The sequence below is a fragment of the Amyelois transitella genome, chromosome 18 (genome assembly GCF_032362555.1).
Source record: "Amyelois transitella isolate CPQ chromosome 18, ilAmyTran1.1, whole genome shotgun sequence".
NCBI lineage: Eukaryota > Metazoa > Arthropoda > Insecta > Lepidoptera > Pyralidae > Amyelois > Amyelois transitella.
In genome coordinates, this window is record NC_083521.1 from 1639420 (window position 1) to 1661048 (window position 21629).

A 21629-nucleotide genomic window follows, 5' to 3' on the forward strand; every position below is an offset into this window, starting at 1 on the left:
CAATTAGAAATAAATATGTGCCCGGCGTCTAGTCGGCTTAAATCTTGCAATGATAAGTTAAACACGATATGCGGTAGATTTTTCATAAAGTTATCATTAAATATTTATTTATGTATCTCTCTATGATCCCTTTCATTTTTTGATTTTTTTATGCCTGAATTTATACAAATAAAAAGTTGGTCTATCAATGTCAATGTCAACTTAACTGCCTCTGTCAAATTGATAGTTTTCACGACTTTCCGATTCCGATTTGATGAAAAAAATGAGAAGAATTCGAGAAAAGTGCTATAAATTGACTATAACATCGATATTTTAAAAGAGACTACACGTGTATTTTTATGACTGGCTTTTTACTTTATACTAACAATAAGATAGATGTACCAAACACTAACCGTGCTATTGTTGTGTTGTCATTCAGGGACACGTAATTCTTATTAGTTTTGCGATTAAACACGAAAAATGGGTCGATTAGAACTGCTCGTAATTTGGTTGTGTATAGCTGTAGTGGCTTGTGAGTTGTTGGGGCCGGAAAACCCTAAAAGTGATGAGGAAGACCCGAAAGAAATGCAGGATGACGAGGAAGAAATTATTCGAAGAATTAACACTGATGTGGGACAGACAGACTTGGAGTACGCCCGGCACTTGACCGAGGCCGTGAAGAAAGAGATCGTATCTCTTAAGGAGTATGCTGAGGCTTTAAGAAAAATCAAAGATCCCAAACAAGAGGATGAAAACAAAGGTATTACTTGTGTGAAGTTGTACTTTCTTGTTAGTTTTTTTTTCTGTATGTACCCACAAATGTGAGTTCTCTGGTCATAAATAATATTAATAATTTCTTTATTTTTGTCCTTATTACTTGAGTATGTCACAACTTGATGCAATACCCTGGCAGTAAGATAAACAAATGGTATGTTTATTACTTGTCTGAATTTGTACTTTCTTCTTAGTTTTTTTTTCTGTATGTACCTACCCACAAATGTGAGTTCTCTGTTCATAAGCAAAATATTTTTAACATTTTTAACATGAGGATTTTTGATATAAGAAGTCACATGTTTAATTACTTTTTAAATTCGATGTAAAACATTGTTGCCTATTTCAAATTATTTTCAGAAGATATCCACCTAGAACAGATGGAGTACACCCTGAAGCTGTTGAAGAAGAGTCTGCTGCGGCACACTGACCCAATCTGGATTGACAACCCCCGGCACCACCAAACTGTGGAGGAGGCCACTAGTGAGGTACACATTAATGAAATATCATTTTTATGGGCCACAGATAAAATAGACTGGTACAGGCATAGGCGTTGTTTACATTATTCCAACAAGATTGACTGGCCAAATAACTTAGTCTTCTTCACTGGAGGTCCCGGGTCCAAATCCCAACCAGGGCATTATGAGAAACAAACTTTCCTTGAATTGTTTGGTTTAGGATGTTTATCTTTTTACTTATGTATAAAGTATTTATTATTAAATATAGTATATAGTATTGTTGAGTTAGTATCTAGTAACTCAAGTCTTGAATTTGCTTCGAGAGTAACTCAATTTGTGTTATCTGTCCTGTAATATTGTGTATAGTGTAGTGTAATCTGTGTAATATTTATTTATTCTCACTCTCTATCACAATGAATCATCATGATAATAATAAATATTAGCAGACCGAAAGCCCCAAAGTGTGGTGGCTAAGGATGAAACAGGCAACACAGGGAGTGAGAGAGAAAGAACAATAAACATGATCATTGGCATGTCATGTCATTACCTTAGATTTTTATTATTAAGGTAACCACAGATGCCAAGTAATAATATTACACAGATCCCTAATTTAGCACCTATTATTGTAACTTAGCGTTCTAGGCATTCTCTTTTCATGTTTACAGACACTTACACAGATACAGAGATGATTTAAACCAACAATTTAAATTATCCAATTCAAACTTGGTACGATTCCCTGAGTCCCTGGCCTCAAAACCTTAGTTACTATGCGAAACACTAAATCACTGGCAGTCCAAATTACATCTGATCGTTGTTTTTGCTTTCAGGAAAAGGTGGAGGACAATCCCCAGGACCTATTGGACACACTGCCCCCATTGCCAGAAGAAACACAACCAGAGCTGCCGCCTGAGCTGAAGGACGGTTAGTCCCAATCTATACTAATATTATAATGCTGAAGAGTTTGTTTGTTTGAACGCGCTAATCTCAGGAACTACTGGTTCGAATTGAAAAATTCTTTTTGTGTTGCATAGACCATATTTTATAGAGGAAGGCTCTAGGCTATATAACATCACTCTGCAAGTATAAGTAGCGAAGAAATAATGGATAGAATTATTCATCCTTGAGGGTATGGAGGCCCAAAATAACTATTCCACGCAGATGAAGTCACAGGCACAGCTAGTTTATATTATAAAGGCGAAGGTATTTGTTTGTTGTCTTTCCAGTAGTAAGTAGATAATATACTACTGAAGCAATCTTCTTGCGTATATATAAATAAAAGTCTGGAGAGAAGGAAATAGGTTACTTTTCATCAAAGCAAAATCTGTTGATCTGATTTGCAAAAAATTCTTATTTTGTAGCTGGCCCTATATGTGGGTGAAGTTTCGGGTAAATGCTAGTTGTCCATGTTTATAAAAAAGTTTGTGTTGGGATCTTATGCATGGGAGAGAACAGCCAGCTAGCCATATTCAAGTTTGTTAGCTGTACTACACTCCCTCGTGCAGTGACTCGGTATATCGGGTATATGCTGAAATTCTACAAATAATTTGTTATTCTTGCTCAAAACCTTTTTGAACCGTCTTTGTCAACTAACCTATGCGCCATGGTATTCCAAATAAAGATCTCAGCAGACTGTAGTTGCATTCGTTTTGCCAATCCTGTCCTATAAACCAAACTGGGACACACTGCAATGGGAAAAAGTGAGTGCTCAATACATAACATATAATTTTTCCAGCTAAAATACTTTTCGAAGCGGCCGAGGCGAAGTTGCGCAGACGCTCGCCGGATCTCCGCACTGCAGTCTCCCAAATAAAGACCGCCGCGGACAGCGGTTATGTGCCGGCTAAGATCCAGTTGGCTTGGTGCTATTTGTTTGGCGAGGGCGTCGAGATGGACGTGGATAAAGCCAGGGTGATATTTGAGGAGTTGGCGGAGGGAGGCAACGCTGATGCGCAAGCGGTATGTTGATGGAGTGTCACTTATTTTAATTTCGGCTCCTAAGGATTTGTGGTTTTTTGAAATAAATTAAAATGTTAGCATCTGTTCTTAGCGGAAGCTTACTTTATCTGTATTAAGTATAGGTGAGTTATATATTGTGAATCCATTCAGTTATTTTTAATGTAACGTTTTATGAAAGAGAAACAAATGGGCGTTTTCTTTAATTAAATTGATTTATCCTGAGTAGTTATATATGTACTTGTCATCTTGTTACAACTGTTTTCTATATTATTGCAGATTACAGGGCACTCTGTGATGAAAACTCTGTTAAGTTCATGATTTGCTAACAATAATATGAGCTCTATAATAATTGCTAATGCACTTAACAAGTTGCTCATAACAAATATATAACCCCCCCACCTCTTGTACCCCAGGGTCTAGGCTTCCTGTACGCGACCGGGACCGGAGTCCCCGTGTCTCAGGCCAAGGCCCTGGTGCACTACTCGCTGGGCGCGCTCGGAGACAGCGAGTTCGCGCAGATGGCGCTCGCCTACCGCCACTGGGCGGGCGCCACCGTGCCCGCTTCCTGTCCCAAAGCCTTGGACCTCTATATGAAGGTCGCTTCTAAGGGTGAGTAGCGAGATAGCGCGGATAGTAGAGTGAATAAATAAATATACATACATATAGTCATGTCTATATCCCTTGGAGACAGGGCCAACAGTCCTGAAGAGACTGACAGGCCACGTTCAGCTGTTTGGCTTTATGATGGAATTGAGATTCAAATAGTGACAGGTTGCTAGCCCATCGCCTGAAATAAGAATCCCAAGTTTAAAAGCCTATCCCTAAGTCGCCTCTTACGACGTCCACGGGAAATGAGATGGAGTGTTCCTATTTTTTTTTATATTGGTGCCGGGAACCACACGGCACTATAAATAAATATGTACAGGACAAATTACACAGATTGAGTTAGCCTCGAAGTAAGTTCGAGACTTGTGTTACGAGAACTCAACGATACTATGTTTTGTAATAAATACTTATATAGATAAACATTCGAGACCCAGACCGTTCGTTTCTCATCATGCCATAACTGGGATTCGGACCCGGGACCTTTGGTTCAATCAGAGAAAGTTTGTTTCTCATCATGGCATGACCGGGATTCGTATCCAGGACCTCCGGTCTCACAGACAAGCGCCTAACCGCTGCACAACAGAGGCCGTTTGAATAACTAATCTCTTCTTCTATCGTTCCTTCTGCTCTGACGCTTTAGAAACGGCACTTAACTTAGTTGTAATTTATTCGACGACAACCAATATTCTGCAACCAACTCTCGAGGGGTTTGTCATGGTCAGTCAGTCATCCGTTAAAGTATGATCATATTTTTATGAAGCATTAAAAGTATTAGAATAAAGTTTGTCGGTTATGTCGACTTGGAACTTAAAATGCAAAATATACTACATGAGACTCAATGAATTCATTTTACTCCAGTTTTGGTACTTTATTTTGGTCCTTTGAACCGGATGATTTTTTGGTCCTTCGAGCCGGATAATCATAAAATACGTTTTTTTACAGTGGCAAGTCAAGTGTCCATCAGTGGAGGCCCAGCTATACAAAGGACCCGTTTAGTTGACGAAGCCGAGGGCGCTGGTGGAGCCCTAGATACAGACCTCATAGAGTACTACCAGCTCTTGGCTGAGAAAGGAGATGTTCAGGCTCAGGTACTTGAACCACAAATATTATAATAAAAAGATAACACACAATCTTCTACTTCCACAAAATATATACACAACTTCTTTTCGGTGTATTTATTTATTCTTGACTTGACTGTACTAGAAACATCTTTTTTTATCAAGGTATGTTCGTCTCGGTCTAACACAAAAGTTTCATATCAAGTATTATTATCTCAGGTGGGACTCGGTCAGCTCCACTTCCAGGGCGGACGTGGGGTCACCTTGGACCTCAACAAAGCGTTGCACTACTTCACACAAGCCGCTAAAAGTGGAAACGCCGTGGCGAACGCTTTCCTTGGCAAGGTAAACGGTATTTGATTTTTGAGGGTAGTTTTAAAATATTACTAGCGATTCATTACATATATAGATAACCATTTAAATTTTAACATATATAAACAATATGATTATGATTTATATATAAAGAACAAAACATAACTTAAGTATAATTATGTCTAATATTATTTCATAATAAAACAAATATTCTTAATTATAAACTAAATCGCGCAAGCAAAGATTTCACGCATTGGAGCATATATACAACCTCCGACATATCATCGTCTGGTGAGCGGTTCTCTAGGCATACCACCTAGCCCAGCGGAAGATCTTTCCTTTGCAGCGGTCAAGTCCTAATCATCGTTCCCGTCACAAATAAATATATTCAGACAAATAAATCGATTGAGCTACAAGTTTTTAGTATATACTAGCGATTCGCCCCGGCTTCGCACGGGTGCAAAATTATAAATGTTATTATACATAAAAACCTTCCTCTTGAATCACTCTACCTGTTACAAAAAACCGCATCAAAATCCGTTGCGTAATTTTAAAGATTTAAGCATACAGACAAACAGACTAAAATAGCGACTTTGTTTTAATACTATGTAGTGAAGCTCAATAAATTTCTGACCTGCCCCTTTATTCACGAATGTTGAAGATCAATATATCTTCTCTCTCTTTCCCCACTTAGAAAGCTAAAAAGAGAAATGATAAGTCATATCAGTCATGTCTTTCAACGTTCTTGATTGAAAGAAATGATTGATTGATTGATTTGAAAGACTTGATTGAAAGGCAGGCACTTTATTGACGGGCAACCAAACAGCATTTACATAACTTTCAGATCTACTTGGAAGGAGGTGATGATATTAAACCAGACAATGAAACCGCTTTGCGTTACTTCAGAAAAGCGGCCGAGTTGAACAACCCCGTTGGTCAGAGTGGACTAGGCATCATGTATTTACAGGTAAATTTGTGAGTAGGACTTAAATCAGCTGATGATATACATACGTATATGTACATACAAGTGCCGTGTGGCTCCCGGCACCAATACAAAAAGGAATAGGACCACTCCATGTCTTTTCCATGGATGTCGTAAATAGGCGACTAAGGGATAGGCTTACAAACTTGGGATTCTTTTTTTTAGGCGATGGGCTAGCAACCTGTCAATAGTTGAATCTCAATTCTATCGTTAAGCCAAATAGCTGAACGTGGCCATTCAGTCTTTTCAAGACTGTTGGCTCTGTCTACCCCGCAAGTTTTAGTTAGTTTAATTTACATAATGTTATTGTTTGGCAGGGTCGCGCTGTACCCAAAGATCCATCAGCGGCATTCAAATACTTCACCCAGGCCGCCAACCAAGGCTGGGTGGAGGGGCAGCTGCACCTGGGCTTCATGTACTTTGGTCAGTATGCTTCTTATAATAAGAGGTGCAAGAGTTAAGAAGAATAATATTCTTCTTTACTCTTTCACCTTTCACAGCTGTGTTTCGGAGCCCGGGTTCTGCCTCCAGACTTTTCTCTCTTCACTTGGTCCGATTTTCCGTGTTCTCAGTTCTCATCTTTTGCGATGTTCAGTCATTCATTCATATAGTTACGTCTATATCCCTTACGGGATAGACAGAGCCAAAAGTCTTAAGAAAGATTCAAAGGCCACGTTCAGCTGTTTGGCTTTATGATAGAATTGAGATTCAAATAGTGACAGGTTGCTAGCCCATCATCGCCTAAAACGGCAATCGCAAGTTTATAAGCCCATCCCTTAGTCGCCTCTTACGACATCCATGGGAAATGAGATGGAGTGGTCCTATTCTTTTTTTTATGTTGGTGCCGGGAACCACACGGCACGCTTTTCCGACGTCCAGTCAAGATTACTCCTGCCTGGTTCAGGCAAAGGCGATATGGTCAGGTAATATGGTTCCTCAGATAGTCTGCTGGTTTCCCCAATATGTGGCCGTAGTATCATAGTATGCTTTTTACTATGATAAATTTTCTCATTATAACTGTTAATATATTTAGTACACCGTATATTTTTGCCGTGTGGTTCACGGCACCGATATAATAAAGAATAGGACCACTCCAACTCTTTCCTATGGATGTCGTAAAAGGCGACTAAGCTTATGAACTTGGGATTCTTCTTTTAGGCGATGGGCTATCAACCTGTCACTATTTCAATCTCAATTCTATCGTTAAGCCAAATAGCTGAACGTGGCCATTCAGTCTTTTCAAGACTGTTGGCTCTGTCTACCCCGCAAGGGATATAGACGTGATGATATGTTTATATGTATGTATGTTAAAACAGTTTCTCTTTACCAGGTGGCATCGGCGTCCGGCGCGACTTCAAACAGGCCAACAAGTACTTCTCACTGGCATCGCAATCTGGACATGTCCTGGCATTGTATCATCTTGGACAGATGCATGCTCAGGGGCTTGGCGTATTGAGGTCGTGTACCACCGCTGTTGAGGTAAGAGTACATACATACATATGGTCACGTCTATATCCCTTGCGGGGAAGACAGAGCCAACAGTCTGGAAAAGACTGAATGGCCACGATCAGCTGTTTGGCTTAATGATAAATAGTGACAGGTTGCTAGCCCATCGCCTAAAAAAGAACCCCAAGATTGTTAGCCTATCCCTTAGTCGCCATTTACGACATCCATGGGAAAGAGATGGAGTGGTCCTATTCTTTTTGTATTGGTGCCGGGAGCCACACGGCACGGTACACTAAGAGTATATACATATTATCACGTCTTTATCCCATACGTGACCATAGACAAAACAAGATTCGAACATTGATCTGATTGGCTTATGATTAGATACACAGAGAATGATACGAGTAGATTGATAACTTTTGGCGTTTTGAGGTCATGTACCACCGCTGTTGAGGTAATAGTATATTTGTACATGTTATCACGTCTTTATCCCATACGTGACCATAGACAAACCAAGATTCGAACATTGATCTGATTGGCTTATGATTAGATACACAGAGAATGATAGATTGATAACTTCAAAGAAGATTGTATTTCAGCGCTCCATTATTATAAGTCACTTATAAGTTTATTTATTTATTTTCCTTTTTTAATAAATATTTTTTGTTTTTATTTAATAAAGCCGAAATGTATTTATACTTTAGCTTTGATTGGCTTTTACAATATGTGCGGGGAGACATGCAGATGGTACACCCTATGTTTTTTATTCTATCAGACTAGCATTAAAGAAATGTTATTGAATCTTGAGTAATGGTAAACTGAAACTATTTTTGGCGAGAAACTAATGTTAGTTTCTCGCCAAAAATAGTTTCTCACTCACATCACAATCTTTTTCACAGAATGTAAAGTACCATACCGTAGTTATTTTTTTTTCTTAATCTTTATTTAAATAAGGGACTTTTGTCTTTAAGACCAGTCCCATTGTAGCAGATATTAAATTTAACACAATGTGCTAATAGAATCGTAAATTACGTTACATACAGGTTTAATACTTGTGTGGATTATTATAAAAAGTCCAATAACCCAGACAAGCACAAGGAAGTATCAGAAGCAAGTTTGCTCAGAATACATTGTATGCTACCGTATTTATTTGAAAGATGATTTACTACATCTAACAAGTATGTATATCTTATCTTTCATGTGGCAGCGACATTCACTAAACAACACTCATACCTTCGCTACCAATAGTACTGGAAAAATGTTTAAATTTGATCTTGCTCTCAATAAATAAAGGCCCTATAACAAGTATATTGAGCTTAAAATAAAAAAAAACAAAATGTCCTGCTATCTCGCTCATATCAGTGTTCGCCATTGGACAGTTCAGCTGCCGGCTTCAAATAACGCACTCTGATAGGCTCAACCGCTCAAATATTTTCGCGCCATACAAAAATTTGAAGGGAATCCGAAGAAAACAACTGACTTGACGTCGTTAGATTATATGCGTGCCCAATGGTCTGAAAATTTAAACGCCGCAGACCGGACGAAGTGGAAGGATGTATGTAGGAAAGCGGACCCCAGGCCCTGAAGAGAGAGAAAATAATTTTACTTCTGCGCAGGCGCATTGGTGTAACTTATAAAAGTAGTTATATATACTGTATTTATTAATGTGCCGTGTGGTTCCCGGCACCAATACAAAAAAGGATAGGGCCACTCCATCTCTTTCCCATGGATGTCGTAAAAGGCGACTAAGCGGTAGGCTTATAAACTTGGGATTCTTCTTTTAGGCGATGGGCTAGCAACCTGTCACTATTTGAATCTCAATTCTATCTTAAAGCCAAACAGCTGAACGTGGCCTATCAGTCTTTACAAGACGTGATTATATGTATGTATGTATGTATTTATTAATGATTTAATTTCAGTTGTTCAAAAACGTTTGCGAACGCGGTCCGTGGAGTTCCCGTTTGATGATGGCGCACGCGGCGTGGAAACGAAGGGAGACGCCCAGCGCATTGCTGCAGTACCTCGCTTTGGCAGAGAGGGGATATGAGGTAATTTGTTTAAGTCAAACAGCTGAACGTGGCCTTTCAGTCATTTATAGACTTAGTTCTTTTTACCCCGCCAGCTAAAAATGTCGAATTACATCAATTGTCACGACTCCTTTAATAAACAATCAAATACTATAAAAATTTCCAAATAGTGTTGAGTCATTTAAATTTTCAATTTCTTTTTTAATTATTGGAGCATCACAGGGAGTTATTATTGGAGCATATTAGGACCAACATTCTTATCAATAATGAAATTTTTTTTTTGGTTTTTTAAAAGAAATGAATATGAGTAATCGTTTTGGTAACGAATTTCGATTTGTATTTCGGCTAATACATTTTTATCTTCAGTTATTTAACTTATAGTCAACCATTGATCGTCTTCGTGGGTAATTCCAATCAAATATGTGTTGGCAGGTGGCCCAATCAAACGCGGCTTACCTCCTGGACGAGGGCCACGTGTCGCCGTACGCGCCCGCGGAGCGCCACGCGCGCGCGCTGCAGCTGTGGGCGCGCGCCGCCGCGCAGGGCTGCAGCGCCGCCAGGTAGCGAGCACTCCCCCAGGTGTTACAGGTCTACAGCTGTGGGCGCGCGCCGCCGCGCAGGGCTGCAGCGCCGCCAGGTAGCGAGCACTCCCCCAGGTGTTACAGGTCTACAGCTGTGGGCGCGCGCCGCCGCGCAGGGCTGCAGCGCCGCCAGGTAGCGAGCACTCCCCCAGGTGTTACAGGTCTACAGCTGTGGGCGCGCGCCGCCGCGCAGGGCTGCAGCGCCGCCAGGTAGCGAGCACTCCCCCAGGTGTTACAGGTCTACAGCTGTGGGCGCGCGCCGCCGCGCAGGGCTGCAGCGCCGCCAGGTAGCGAGCACTCCCCCAGGTGTTACAGGTCTACAGCTGTGGGCGCGCGCCGCCGCGCAGGGCTGCAGCGCCGCCAGGTAGCGAGCACTCCCCCAGGTGTTACAGGTCTACAGCTGTGGGCGCGCGCCGCCGCGCAGGGCTGCAGCGCCGCCAGGTAGCGAGCACTCCCCCAGGTGTTACAGGTCTACAGCTGTGGGCGCGCGCCGCCGCGCAGGGCTGCAGCGCCGCCAGGTAGCGAGCACTCCCCCAGGTGTTACAGGTCTACAGCTGTGGGCGCGCGCCGCCGCGCAGGGCTGCAGCGCCGCCAGGTAGCGAGCACTCCCCCAGGTGTTACAGGTCTACAGCTGTGGGCGCGCGCCGCCGCGCAGGGCTGCAGCGCCGCCAGGTAGCGAGCACTCCCCCAGGTGTTACAGGTCTACAGCTGTGGGCGCGCGCCGCCGCGCAGGGCTGCAGCGCCGCCAGGTAGCGAGCACTCCCCCAGGTGTTACAGGTCTACAGCTGTGGGCGCGCGCCGCCGCGCAGGGCTGCAGCGCCGCCAGGTAGCGAGCACTCCCCCAGGTGTTACAGGTCTACAGCTGTGGGCGCGCGCCGCCGCGCAGGGCTGCAGCGCCGCCAGGTAGCGAGCACTCCCCCAGGTGTTACAGGTCTACAGCTGTGGGCGCGCGCCGCCGCGCAGGGCTGCAGCGCCGCCAGGTAGCGAGCACTCCCCCAGGTGTTACAGGTCTACAGCTGTGGGCGCGCGCCGCCGCGCAGGGCTGCAGCGCCGCCAGGTAGCGAGCACTCCCCCAGGTGTTACAGGTCTACAGCTGTGGGCGCGCGCCGCCGCGCAGGGCTGCAGCGCCGCCAGGTAGCGAGCACTCCCCCAGGTGTTACAGGTCTACAGCTGTGGGCGCGCGCCGCCGCGCAGGACTCATAAACTACTAAACAGATTTTGACGAAATTTACACAGGTAGAATAGATCTTTAGAATTAACATAAGCTACCTTTTTCTGAAAATTCCCACGGAAGAAAAGCCCCTCGCGAAAATTTAAAACCAACTTTTATTATAAAAAGAAATCACTCTTACTTCCAGGGTCAAACTCGGGGACTACCACTACTACGGTCTAGGCACGCCTGAAGACTTGGACTTAGCCGCGCATCACTACAGAATAGCATCGGAACAGTTGCATAACGCACAGGTGCACAACCCTTATACTGTGTTGCCAACTTTATAATTTACTAGCTGTGGCCGCGAGTTCGTCCGCGTGGAATAGTTATTTTGGGCATCGTTGAAGCCCTCAAGTATGAATAACTTTCCTCGTTTTTTTCACATTTGCTATTATTTCTTCGCTCCTTATAGTTGCAGCGTGATGTTTTATAGCCTAAACCCTCACTCGATGAATGGTCTATTCAACACAAAAAGAATTTTTCAATTGAACCTGTAGTTTCTGTAGTAGAGATTAGCCCGTTCAAATAAACAAACAAACTCTTCAGCTTTATAATATTATTATAGACTAGCTTTTGCCCGCGGCTTCGCCCGCGCAAATGTATTTTTGATTATAAGGATACGCCATATAATTTCACCCATTTTTTAATCCCGTATCGTGCGGGACTGTGAAGTTTATATTTGATTTAAATTCATATGGCTTCTCCCGTCTTGTTCCGTCTCCTCTCGTTCTTCCAACCTGTTGTGTCCCGTCCTGCCCCGTCCAGTCCTATCCTGTCCCATCCCATCCTATTTAGTGCCATCCTGCTTTCCGCAACTGATACGTATTTTTTACTAACCAATATTTAAGACTTCTCGCACTTCGACACCCATCAAAAAACGAAGTTTTATACAAACTTCCAACCCTTATTTTTCGTCCTTGAGATGCAGTTTTCAAAATCCAATGTTTTGATGATTTATTTCTTACTAACCAAAATTTAATTCTAAAATTTCATGTGCCTAATGTTAAAACTGACGAAATTTCATACAAATTTACAACCCTTATTTCACCGGGATAGGAATGCAATTTTTAAAATCTTATTACTGTATTCGAATTTTTTACCAAACAAATCTAACATTTCATATGTCCAACATTAAAAATGACAAAGTTTCATACAAACTTACCACCTCTATTTCACCCCCTTAGAAATGCAATTTACAAAATCTAATTAATGAATTATTATTTTAATCTAACCGTAAATTTAAATCACAATTTTCTGGTGTCCAATACTAAAAATGACGAAGTTTCATACAAATTTGCAACCCCTATTTCACCCCCTTAGGAATAGAATTTCCAAAAATCCTTTCTTAGTGCGTCCCTCCTAATTAAAATCTACCTTTCTGATATATTTCTCAGTCTCGGTTGTACATTCGTTCGAACCACGCGCTACTCAAGTTAAAGTCAGCAGTCGCCAACATTTGATTCATCATATACCTCATCAACAATGAATACGTGTAGCAGATGCAACTCAGCCTTCAGTGATGGTGTTCAGTGTACGTCTTGTAGGAGTATGTACGACTTTGGTTGTGCTGGAATAACGGAATCAGGCTATAGAAAGCTAGGTGCAGATAGAAGGGCAGCCTGGAAATGTGCTAACTGCAAGGGTTCAGCAAGTGCAGGCACTGGTTGTGATGAACCGATGTCCCTTGAGAAGATCTTCGGTGAGTTAAGGGATATGAAGCATCAGCTATCAAATTTGCCCACATTAGCACAGGACATCAGAGCTATCAAGAATGAGTTACAAGAACTTCGAGTTGTTTGTGACTTTAATAGTGAAAAATTAAATGAATGCACCCAGAGAATAGAGGTTATCGAGGCTAAACTCTCTGAAGTTGATAGCTTAAAGGAACCCCTACGGGCAACCCAAGCGGATCTTCTTAGGTGCAAGCAGTCACTTGCTGCTAAGGAACAGTGGTCTAGGCTCAACAACGCTGAGATAAAGGGAGTACCTATCAAGCAGCACGAAAACCTTTTTGATGTCATGGATTCTCTCGGGAAGCACATCAAATGTCCTATATCCAAAACTTATATAAATTATATTGCCAGAGTACCGATTCACAACTCTAAAGATAAGTCGATAGTAGTGAACTTCACTAATAGGTATATGAAAGAGGATTTTGTGGCGGCAGCGAGGTCCATAAAGAACCTTACTGCCAGAGACATTGGCTACCCCGATAATGCCCAGCGCGTTTACGTTAATGATCATCTGACTGCGGAGACCAAGAATTTGTTGACGAAAACGAAATCTACACTCAAGGAAGTGCATGGATATCAGTATGTGTGGGTAAAGTTTGGAAAAATACACGTGCGTAAAAATGATACTTCCAAAGTAGTTATAATAAATTCTGAGAAGGATTTAAACAGACTTATTTAGAGTGTTTTTTATCTTGCTATGTTTATTTCTACAAATATATTATTATTCATCACCTTATTATACACATAATGCATGCTATAATATTTTTTATTTATTTTTTTTGTAATCATCGATATATTGATAATGTTTACATAGCCTTTGACATGTCTTTGTTAAAACTGTTTTGCACTCCTGGAGCGCATTCCATTCCCCGACTCATCTATTGTTCGAGCTCGGTAGCCTTTTGTATTGCTTACCTACTGTTTTTTATGCTTGTAGTAAATAATACTAAAAATATAACTACCCCGCTCTTTCGCACGCGCAATCCCTATTCGCCTTTTTGCACTCTTTATTCTTTAACCACGAGTTCCTTGCAGTATTACTTTTTATCTATTTACCTTACATACGAATTAAATTGTAGCAATTCTATTTCTTATATTATTAAATATATCAATGTATAACACAGGTTTGAATATATATTACCAGAATGTGAGAGGGCTTAGAACGAAGGTGGATACATTTAAACGCAACATTTCTTTAACCAATTACGATATTATTGTTATAACGGAATCTTGGTTGTTGGACGGAATAGCCGACAGTGAAATTTTTAGTGATCAATATGTGGTGTGGAGGCGCGATCGAGATTACGATGCGCTGGAACAATCGAGAGGTGGAGGTGTTTTATTGGCGACGCGTAAGGATTTGTTTATTACCCCGCAACAGACTTTTCACTCAACCGCTGAGGATTTGTGGGTAACACTAACTCTAAAAAATTACCACCGACCGCCTATTAAAGTCCATCTCTGCGTATTGTACCTATGTAAACAAAACTTGGGTAATTCATTTTCTCAGCAGTTGGATAATTATTTTAGTAAACTTAATGACATAATGTTACAAAATCCCCTTGATAAATACCTAATAATCGGTGACTTTAATATGAGCAGCATTAAATGGCATTTAAATCACGATCTATCATATAACCCGTCGAACTTCCTAACAGCTGATGAATGTTTACTTGTTGACGAGTTGAATATGCTCGGCCTGTCTCAATATAACGGCGTTCTAAATAGTCAGGGCAGAATCTTGGACTTGGTAATTTCAAATGAGACAGTTAATGTCAAGGAGTGTCCTGATACGTTGGTACCTATAGATCAACTGCATGGTGCTTTGCTTATTACTGCCGAATTTATCTCTGTCAACAATTTAAAACCTGCGTCGGTTACTAAGAGTTTATTTTACCGAGGGGATTACAATAAGATTAATTGTGAAATTTCACAAATTGACTGGGTGCAGGAATTTTCTAACAGAACTGTTATTGAATCTGTTCAGTATTTTTATGACTTTATTAACTCACTTATCGATAAATATATACCAGTTGCTCAGTCTAATAACAAGTCATTTCCTGCCTGGTATTCCAAAGCTTTGCTTAAGTTGATTAAAGAAAAAAACTAATATTTTCGTAAATACAAGACTTATGGTAATACAGCGGATCTTGAGGCATTTAAATTGCTGCGTGATAGGGTACGACAACTTGAAAAACAATGTCATCATTCGTACCTAGAAAAAGTCGAACAATCGATTATGAACAATCCAAAAACTTTTTGGACTTACATTAAATCGAAAAATAATAATAAATATAGTACTATTCCAAGTTGCCTTACATATAATAATATTCAAGCCAATACCGGTGAAGATATTTGTAACTCTTTTTCGACATATTTTATGTCCAATTTTACACAGTCTGCTCCTCAGTCTAATTCTACTTTACCGCCTACTTCGACGTCTGGTGACACCGCCTCTTATATTTCCAGTATTGAAATTGTATTGGATGACGTCAAGAAACATTTATTGTCGCTTGACACATCTAAATCGGCAGGACCGGACAAGCTACCAGCCTCCTTTTTGATAGCAACTGCTAATACTATTTCAGTACCTATTGCTTTGTTATTCAAAAAATCGTTAAGTGAGGGTGTCGTTCCATCTGTTTGGAAGTCTGCGTTCATAACACCAGTCCACAAAAAAGGGCCAAAAACAGATATTTCCAACTATAGACCTATCTCCAAGTTATGCCTTATTGCTAAAATATTTGAGCGTATTATATATGATCAGTTGTATCCGGCTCTAAAAACTGCCTTTGCTTCTTTCCAACATGGGTTTCTTGGTGGCAGGTCTACAGCTTCTAATCTTGTGCTCTTCAACGATTTTGTTACTGGTGCTTTGGATGATGGCAAGCAGGTGGATGTTATCTACACCGACTATTCTAAATGCTTCGATCGTATAAATCATAAAACCCTTATGTATAAGCTTGCTTCAATAGGAATTAGTGGCGATCTATTAAGGTGGTTCTCATCTTATATCGACCATAGGTCTCAGGCGGTTGTGGTGAAGAATTACATCTCTGGCTGGGTTGACATTCCTAGTGGTGTTCCCCAAGGATCGCTTCTTGGGCCCCTTTTGTTCAACATTATGATAAATGATATAGGTAATTGTCTAGTCTCATCACAACTGCTCTGTTTTGCGGATGACATGAAAATCTTTAGTACTATCTCATCTCAAGCTGACGCATGTGCTTTGCAGGCTGATATCCACCGCCTTGAACTATATTGTGCGCGTAATGGTCTAGACCTTAATCCCTCCAAGTGTTGTGTGGTTACTTTTACTCGCAAGCGTAATATTATTCCAACAACATATACGCTGAAGCAACGAACACTGAAGCGTTCCTCAACTGAGCGTGACTTGGGCATATATCACGATAGCAAACTATTATTTGACACCCATGTAGACAAAATAGTTTCAAAGGCCTATCGAGCACTTGGTTTTGTTATAAGATGTTCGGCGTCGTTCAAAAGTATTAAAACCCTAAAAATACTTTATTGTACTTACGTGCGACCCCATCTTGAATATGCCTCTCAGGTCTGGAACCCCTTGTATAATGTATATATTGAGCGTATTGAAAGTATCCAAAAAAAATTCGTTAAGCATCTTTGTTTCCGTCTCAAAATAATGTATAGCTCTGTAAACTATTTAGAACTTTGTAAGAAACACCACTTAGTTCCACTGAAAATTCGCCGTGATGTTGCGGATATTACTTTTTTGTTGAAAATAGTTTCAAGTAAGGTTGATTCTCCTGAACTGCTTTCCAAAATCATGATAAATGCTCCTCATAGATTATTCAGATTTAATCCCCCTCTTTACATTCCAGTAGTATCAACTAAATATCGCAAGAACTCGTTTATTTTGCGTGCGGGTAGTAATTTCAACAAAATTTCGAAAAATATTGACATTGATCTATTTGCTACAGGCATATTGAAGGCTAAGCGATTACTTTATGAATATTTGCTCCAGTAAAATGTTGGATAGGTTTATATTTTTATTTTGTTTTCTCTCGTATCTACTGAACCACTGTAGGCTTACTTGTTAAGTGTTATTAGTTTAATTGCTCAAATTTATTATTATCTCCTTATTGTTAACTCATGTGTATTGTTAATTTTGTTTTACACTAATACCTGGCTACTTATAGCTTTTTTCTTTTTATTTTCTTTTCTCTTGGTAGCGTGTTTTTAATGTTCAACTTATTTGTTAACATATACTGTTTCTATTGGTGAGGACCCATAATTGGCTTCAGTGTAACTATTCTTATTTACTATTGTGTTGTTGTTTGTTGCTGTTGGTCTTCCTAAGACAATAAAATAAAATAAAATAAAATATTTCATCTTTATTGGCTCAGTAGATTTCGAGATTTCGTGATTCCTAAATGAGTGTTTTTCGCTTTTATAGATCTGATGATGATATTCCAGGGAAATCAAGGGCAAACCTCAAATTTACAGGCAATTACGTTTTTGACAATTTCATAGATCTGTTTAAGTATTTGCGTCTGATAGTCATCATCCCATGTGAATGAGCTGATGATGGAAGGTACAACTCCTCAACGGTTAGGAGTTGAAAGAAAATTCTTACGAAGTTATACGTACATGTGAGGTTATTAGGTTGACCTGATAATAAAAAGTAAATCTCATTAACGTTAAGAATTTAGGTGAAAATGGATGCGGAAAAATTTCGTCTCTTCACTTGTTTCCTTTTAGCTGTTTGTATGGGTAGTGTTAACACAAAATAGGGATTTAAAGGCGTGATGTTATTAATGTTATGCATGTATGTACATAATTATGTATGTTATTATGTATTAAATTAAAGAGACGACTGAAAGTTGTCATACAAAGTCTTTTTTTTTAAGGATGGGAAATCATCAAATGACCTCTCCCGCTCTGGGTGGAACGGAAGGGAGTGTCAGACTTTTACTGACTAAAACCCACCTCGTTCCTTCAGTTGCCCTTTGCGTTCCGGGGCCACGGTATCTCGTTAGAACTTTCCCGCAGCCCCGGCTCAGTTTATCCCGTTTCCCCCCCTTGGGGGTTGACATTTCAAAAATCCCTTCTTAGTGCTCACTTATGTTACTAAAGGAACCTCTGTTCAAAATCTCAGACTCCTATACCGAGCGGTTTCGGCTGTGCGTTAATAAATCAGTCACCCAATCGCACCCCACTAAATCACGATTGGAGGGTAGTTTGAAAAAACTTATAATGTCAAACATATTTACTTGCCTATGTACGTGTTCATGCCAAGTTTCAAGTTTATAAACCCAAGGAATAAGATTTTTCATAGAAACGTTTTTACCCCTTTTCCCCCCCTTGGGGGTTGAATTTCCAAAAATCCTTTCTTAGTGCTCCCCTACATATCCCAAGGAACCTACATTCCAAATTTCAGCTGTCTACGACCAGTAGTTTCGACTGTGCGTTGTCTGTCAGTCAGTCACTCAGTAACGGAAGAGTTTTATATATATAGATTTGACGTCAACCAATGTTGTGAAATCAAAAGATATGACAATAAATAAGTGATGTTGAAATGTCCCATGATAATGAATACAAATTTTGAATCTGAACAATTTTCTCGATAGACCATTCTATGAAGTTCTTCGTCTTATTAACACACTTCTTAAATCAATAAACAAATTCCAAACGAACCTTTTCAATGGAATTTGAATTATGCTACCTTTCAATTCAATTGGATTCCTTTAACAATACATGATCACATTTCAGGCGACATTCAACCTGGGTTACATGCACGAGCGAGGTCTGGGTCTGGCCCAGGACTTGCATCTCGCCAAGCGATGTTACGACTTGGCAGCGGACACCGCTCCCGAGGCGAGGCTGCCCTCGGCCTTAGCGCTGGCGAAGTTGAACGCTCACGCGGCTCTCAACCAGCTGTATACGGTGAGTTATTGTTATATTTACATACATACATCGATATGGTCACGTCTATATCCTTTGCGGGGTAGACAGAGCCGAGAGTCGTGAAAAGACTGAATGGCCACGTTCAGCTGTTTGGCTTAATGATAGAATTGAGATTCAAATAGTGACAGGTTGCTAACCCAACGCTTAAAAAAGAATCACAAGTTTGTAAGCATATACCTTAGTCGCCTTTTATGACATCCATAGGAAAGAAATGGAGTGGTCCTATTCTTTTTATATTGGCTGAGCGCCTCATTTTATTGGCCATGATTGACAGTATAATAAGAATTTGAGCTTTGAAATTGATAATACTGAGAGTATTATGGCGTGGCAACACGCTAATATCTAGCTAGATAAGACTTGTATAGAATACTCAGTAAGTGAATAATCATTTCATTCTGAGTAGTAAAACCTGATTGATGAATGTTGATGGATGAAGCAAATTTTGTGGGTAGGAGTGACAACTGGCAATATGGAATCTCTGCCTGTCGCCCTAGAAGGAGGCGTGGTGTATATACCCATGCAAATGCATACACATCTTCAACACCCATTTTTTAAAATCTTAAATCTGAAACTTTATATTCCAGTCTGTATTCGAGAGCCCCCTAGCGGTGATATTTCTAACAGGCGAAGGCACGATAGGGTCCAACTGGGACCTGTACCTCATCACGGCCCTACTGGGGGCCCTCGGAGTAGTGTTGTACCTGCGGAGGCCCGCCGCCCCACCGCAACAGGCCCCGCCGCCGCGACAGGCCCCACAACCGCAGCCTGAAAACTGAATGTAGCGAAGAAACGTGGACAATTCTATTTTACTACGTCGATTTAGTGCTGTGTCGAAATATAGTTCGGTATCCGGAAAAAAATTCGAGATGAAAAAAAAAGAACTTGTTTGAATTAAGAATGTAAATATTAGGTACAGAAAATACTGGCAAACTTGATTTGTGAATTTGTTTAAATAAAGAATGTCCATTTGGGCAGGGTTATGTTTAAAATTAAAAAAAGAAATTAATTTATTGAATTACGAATGCATACATTTCGATTTATCATTGATACATGTAAGTTGATTTTTTTTTTGGAAAGGCACTAATTTATTAATTAATTCAGTCTTTTAAGAACGCAATGTTACCACAAAAAATTGCGATGTGTCAATGTTTGTCGATTTTGTCGAATAGGGTGATGCTTGCTAGTGAAATTTTAATCAAGAAGGACTGAAATTAAATGCCAAATAAGTCTTGTTTCATGTTCATTCTTCATGCGTTTCGAAACTATTTATATCATTCAAACAATTAATGTTTCTATCTCATAAAACAAAAAATACTTTGAATAACAAATAACGTTGTGACAGTACCAGTGAGAAAGTTATTATTTGAAATTCATTTATATATAAGTTTGATTTGGGTTACCACTGTTGAACTGAATTTTACTGTAAAATAATTAACTTTTATTAGTGAGAATATTTTTTTGTTATCTATACACTTCATTATAATCGCACTTTAATTTTACACTTGATTGATCGTGATTAAGACGTCAAATATTGGTCGCCCTAAATCTTGCTTTTATATTGATGATTTACATAGATTGTTATGGTTATCTATTACGCTGGATAAAATGTGATTGGATATGATGAGCCATATTTAAGTTCTGTCTTTTGACCAATCACCGCAATAGAACGGACGCCATCTTTGATTTTCACCTCGCCCAATCACCGATGTTTCGGTTCCCATTCACATTTGGCTTCGTTATTTAAAGTGGTTGTATAATTGGGCGTAATTTTCACAATTATTATGTGTATAATAGTCAATTTGAGTTAAAAATCAGTAAAATGTTCCCTGTGCTCATCTCTGGAGGCTGATTTCTTAATCACGCTCTTCTACGTCTACCGATGGTTACCAAGAGTAAAGCGATCTGTCATTCAAATAAATCGACCCGAATAAGAAAACCATTGGTAAATGGTAATGAGAGATGTATGTAAATTGCCTGTGTGTCATCCTTCAGGACTGAGATAATATAGACTACTACTATATAATCAATCAATTCTGACTCAACCATAATTCGCCAGACTATTATCAATTAGAGGTATTGGCTAATCGAAGATTTAGTCAAAAAAATTGAATGCGCCTAATTATTCGACCATTTGTTAATTTTTCATGACTTTCATACAGGTTTTATTCACGTAAATAATTGTATTTTCTTATTTAGATATTTATAAAATAACTAGAAATTTCATTTGATTGTTTCACATCACACCAAGAACAGCGTGACTGAACTAATGCCAGATAGATTGCTTTTTGTTTTTGGGTGATATTAATTAAATAAAATCTTGTAAATAATGAAGAAATATAGATTTTTTAAGTTATATGAATTGTTTTTCATTGAGCCTCCAATACGATTGATCCACATATTAAAAATTGACACAAGATGTTACTATTTTCTTTTACGTGTAACGAAGCTCTATTCCTTTAATTTTATGATTAGAATGACAGTTGTCAAATTCATACCTTTTGTGTTCTATCTTTGTCGCTCCTTCTTGATAGTCATATATCTGTTCTGCTGTCATTCTAATA

The 21629-nt window shown here is 39.8% G+C and overlaps 1 protein-coding gene across 2 annotated transcripts; it reads left to right on the forward strand.

Moving 5' to 3' along the window:
- Window positions 1–206: 206 nt before the first annotated feature.
- LOC106137840 (protein sel-1 homolog 1) lies at window positions 207–21423 on the forward strand. 2 transcript variants are annotated; one of them, XM_060949162.1, is made up of 15 exons: window positions 207–739; window positions 1111–1238; window positions 2036–2129; window positions 2941–3164; window positions 3578–3773; window positions 4713–4858; window positions 5048–5173; window positions 5985–6107; window positions 6440–6545; window positions 7453–7601; window positions 9488–9616; window positions 10028–10155; window positions 11535–11640; window positions 18874–19047; window positions 19653–21423. In XM_060949162.1, the coding sequence occupies exons 1-15, from the start codon at window positions 460–462 to the stop codon at window positions 19842–19844; spliced, it is 2301 nt and encodes a 766-aa protein (XP_060805145.1). In that variant the 5' UTR covers window positions 207–459; the 3' UTR covers window positions 19845–21423. The 2 variants fall into 2 exon arrangements, with proteins under 2 accessions (XP_060805145.1, XP_060805146.1); XM_060949163.1 differs by having other exon boundaries at window positions 1114–1238.
- Window positions 21424–21629: the final 206 nt, after the last annotated feature.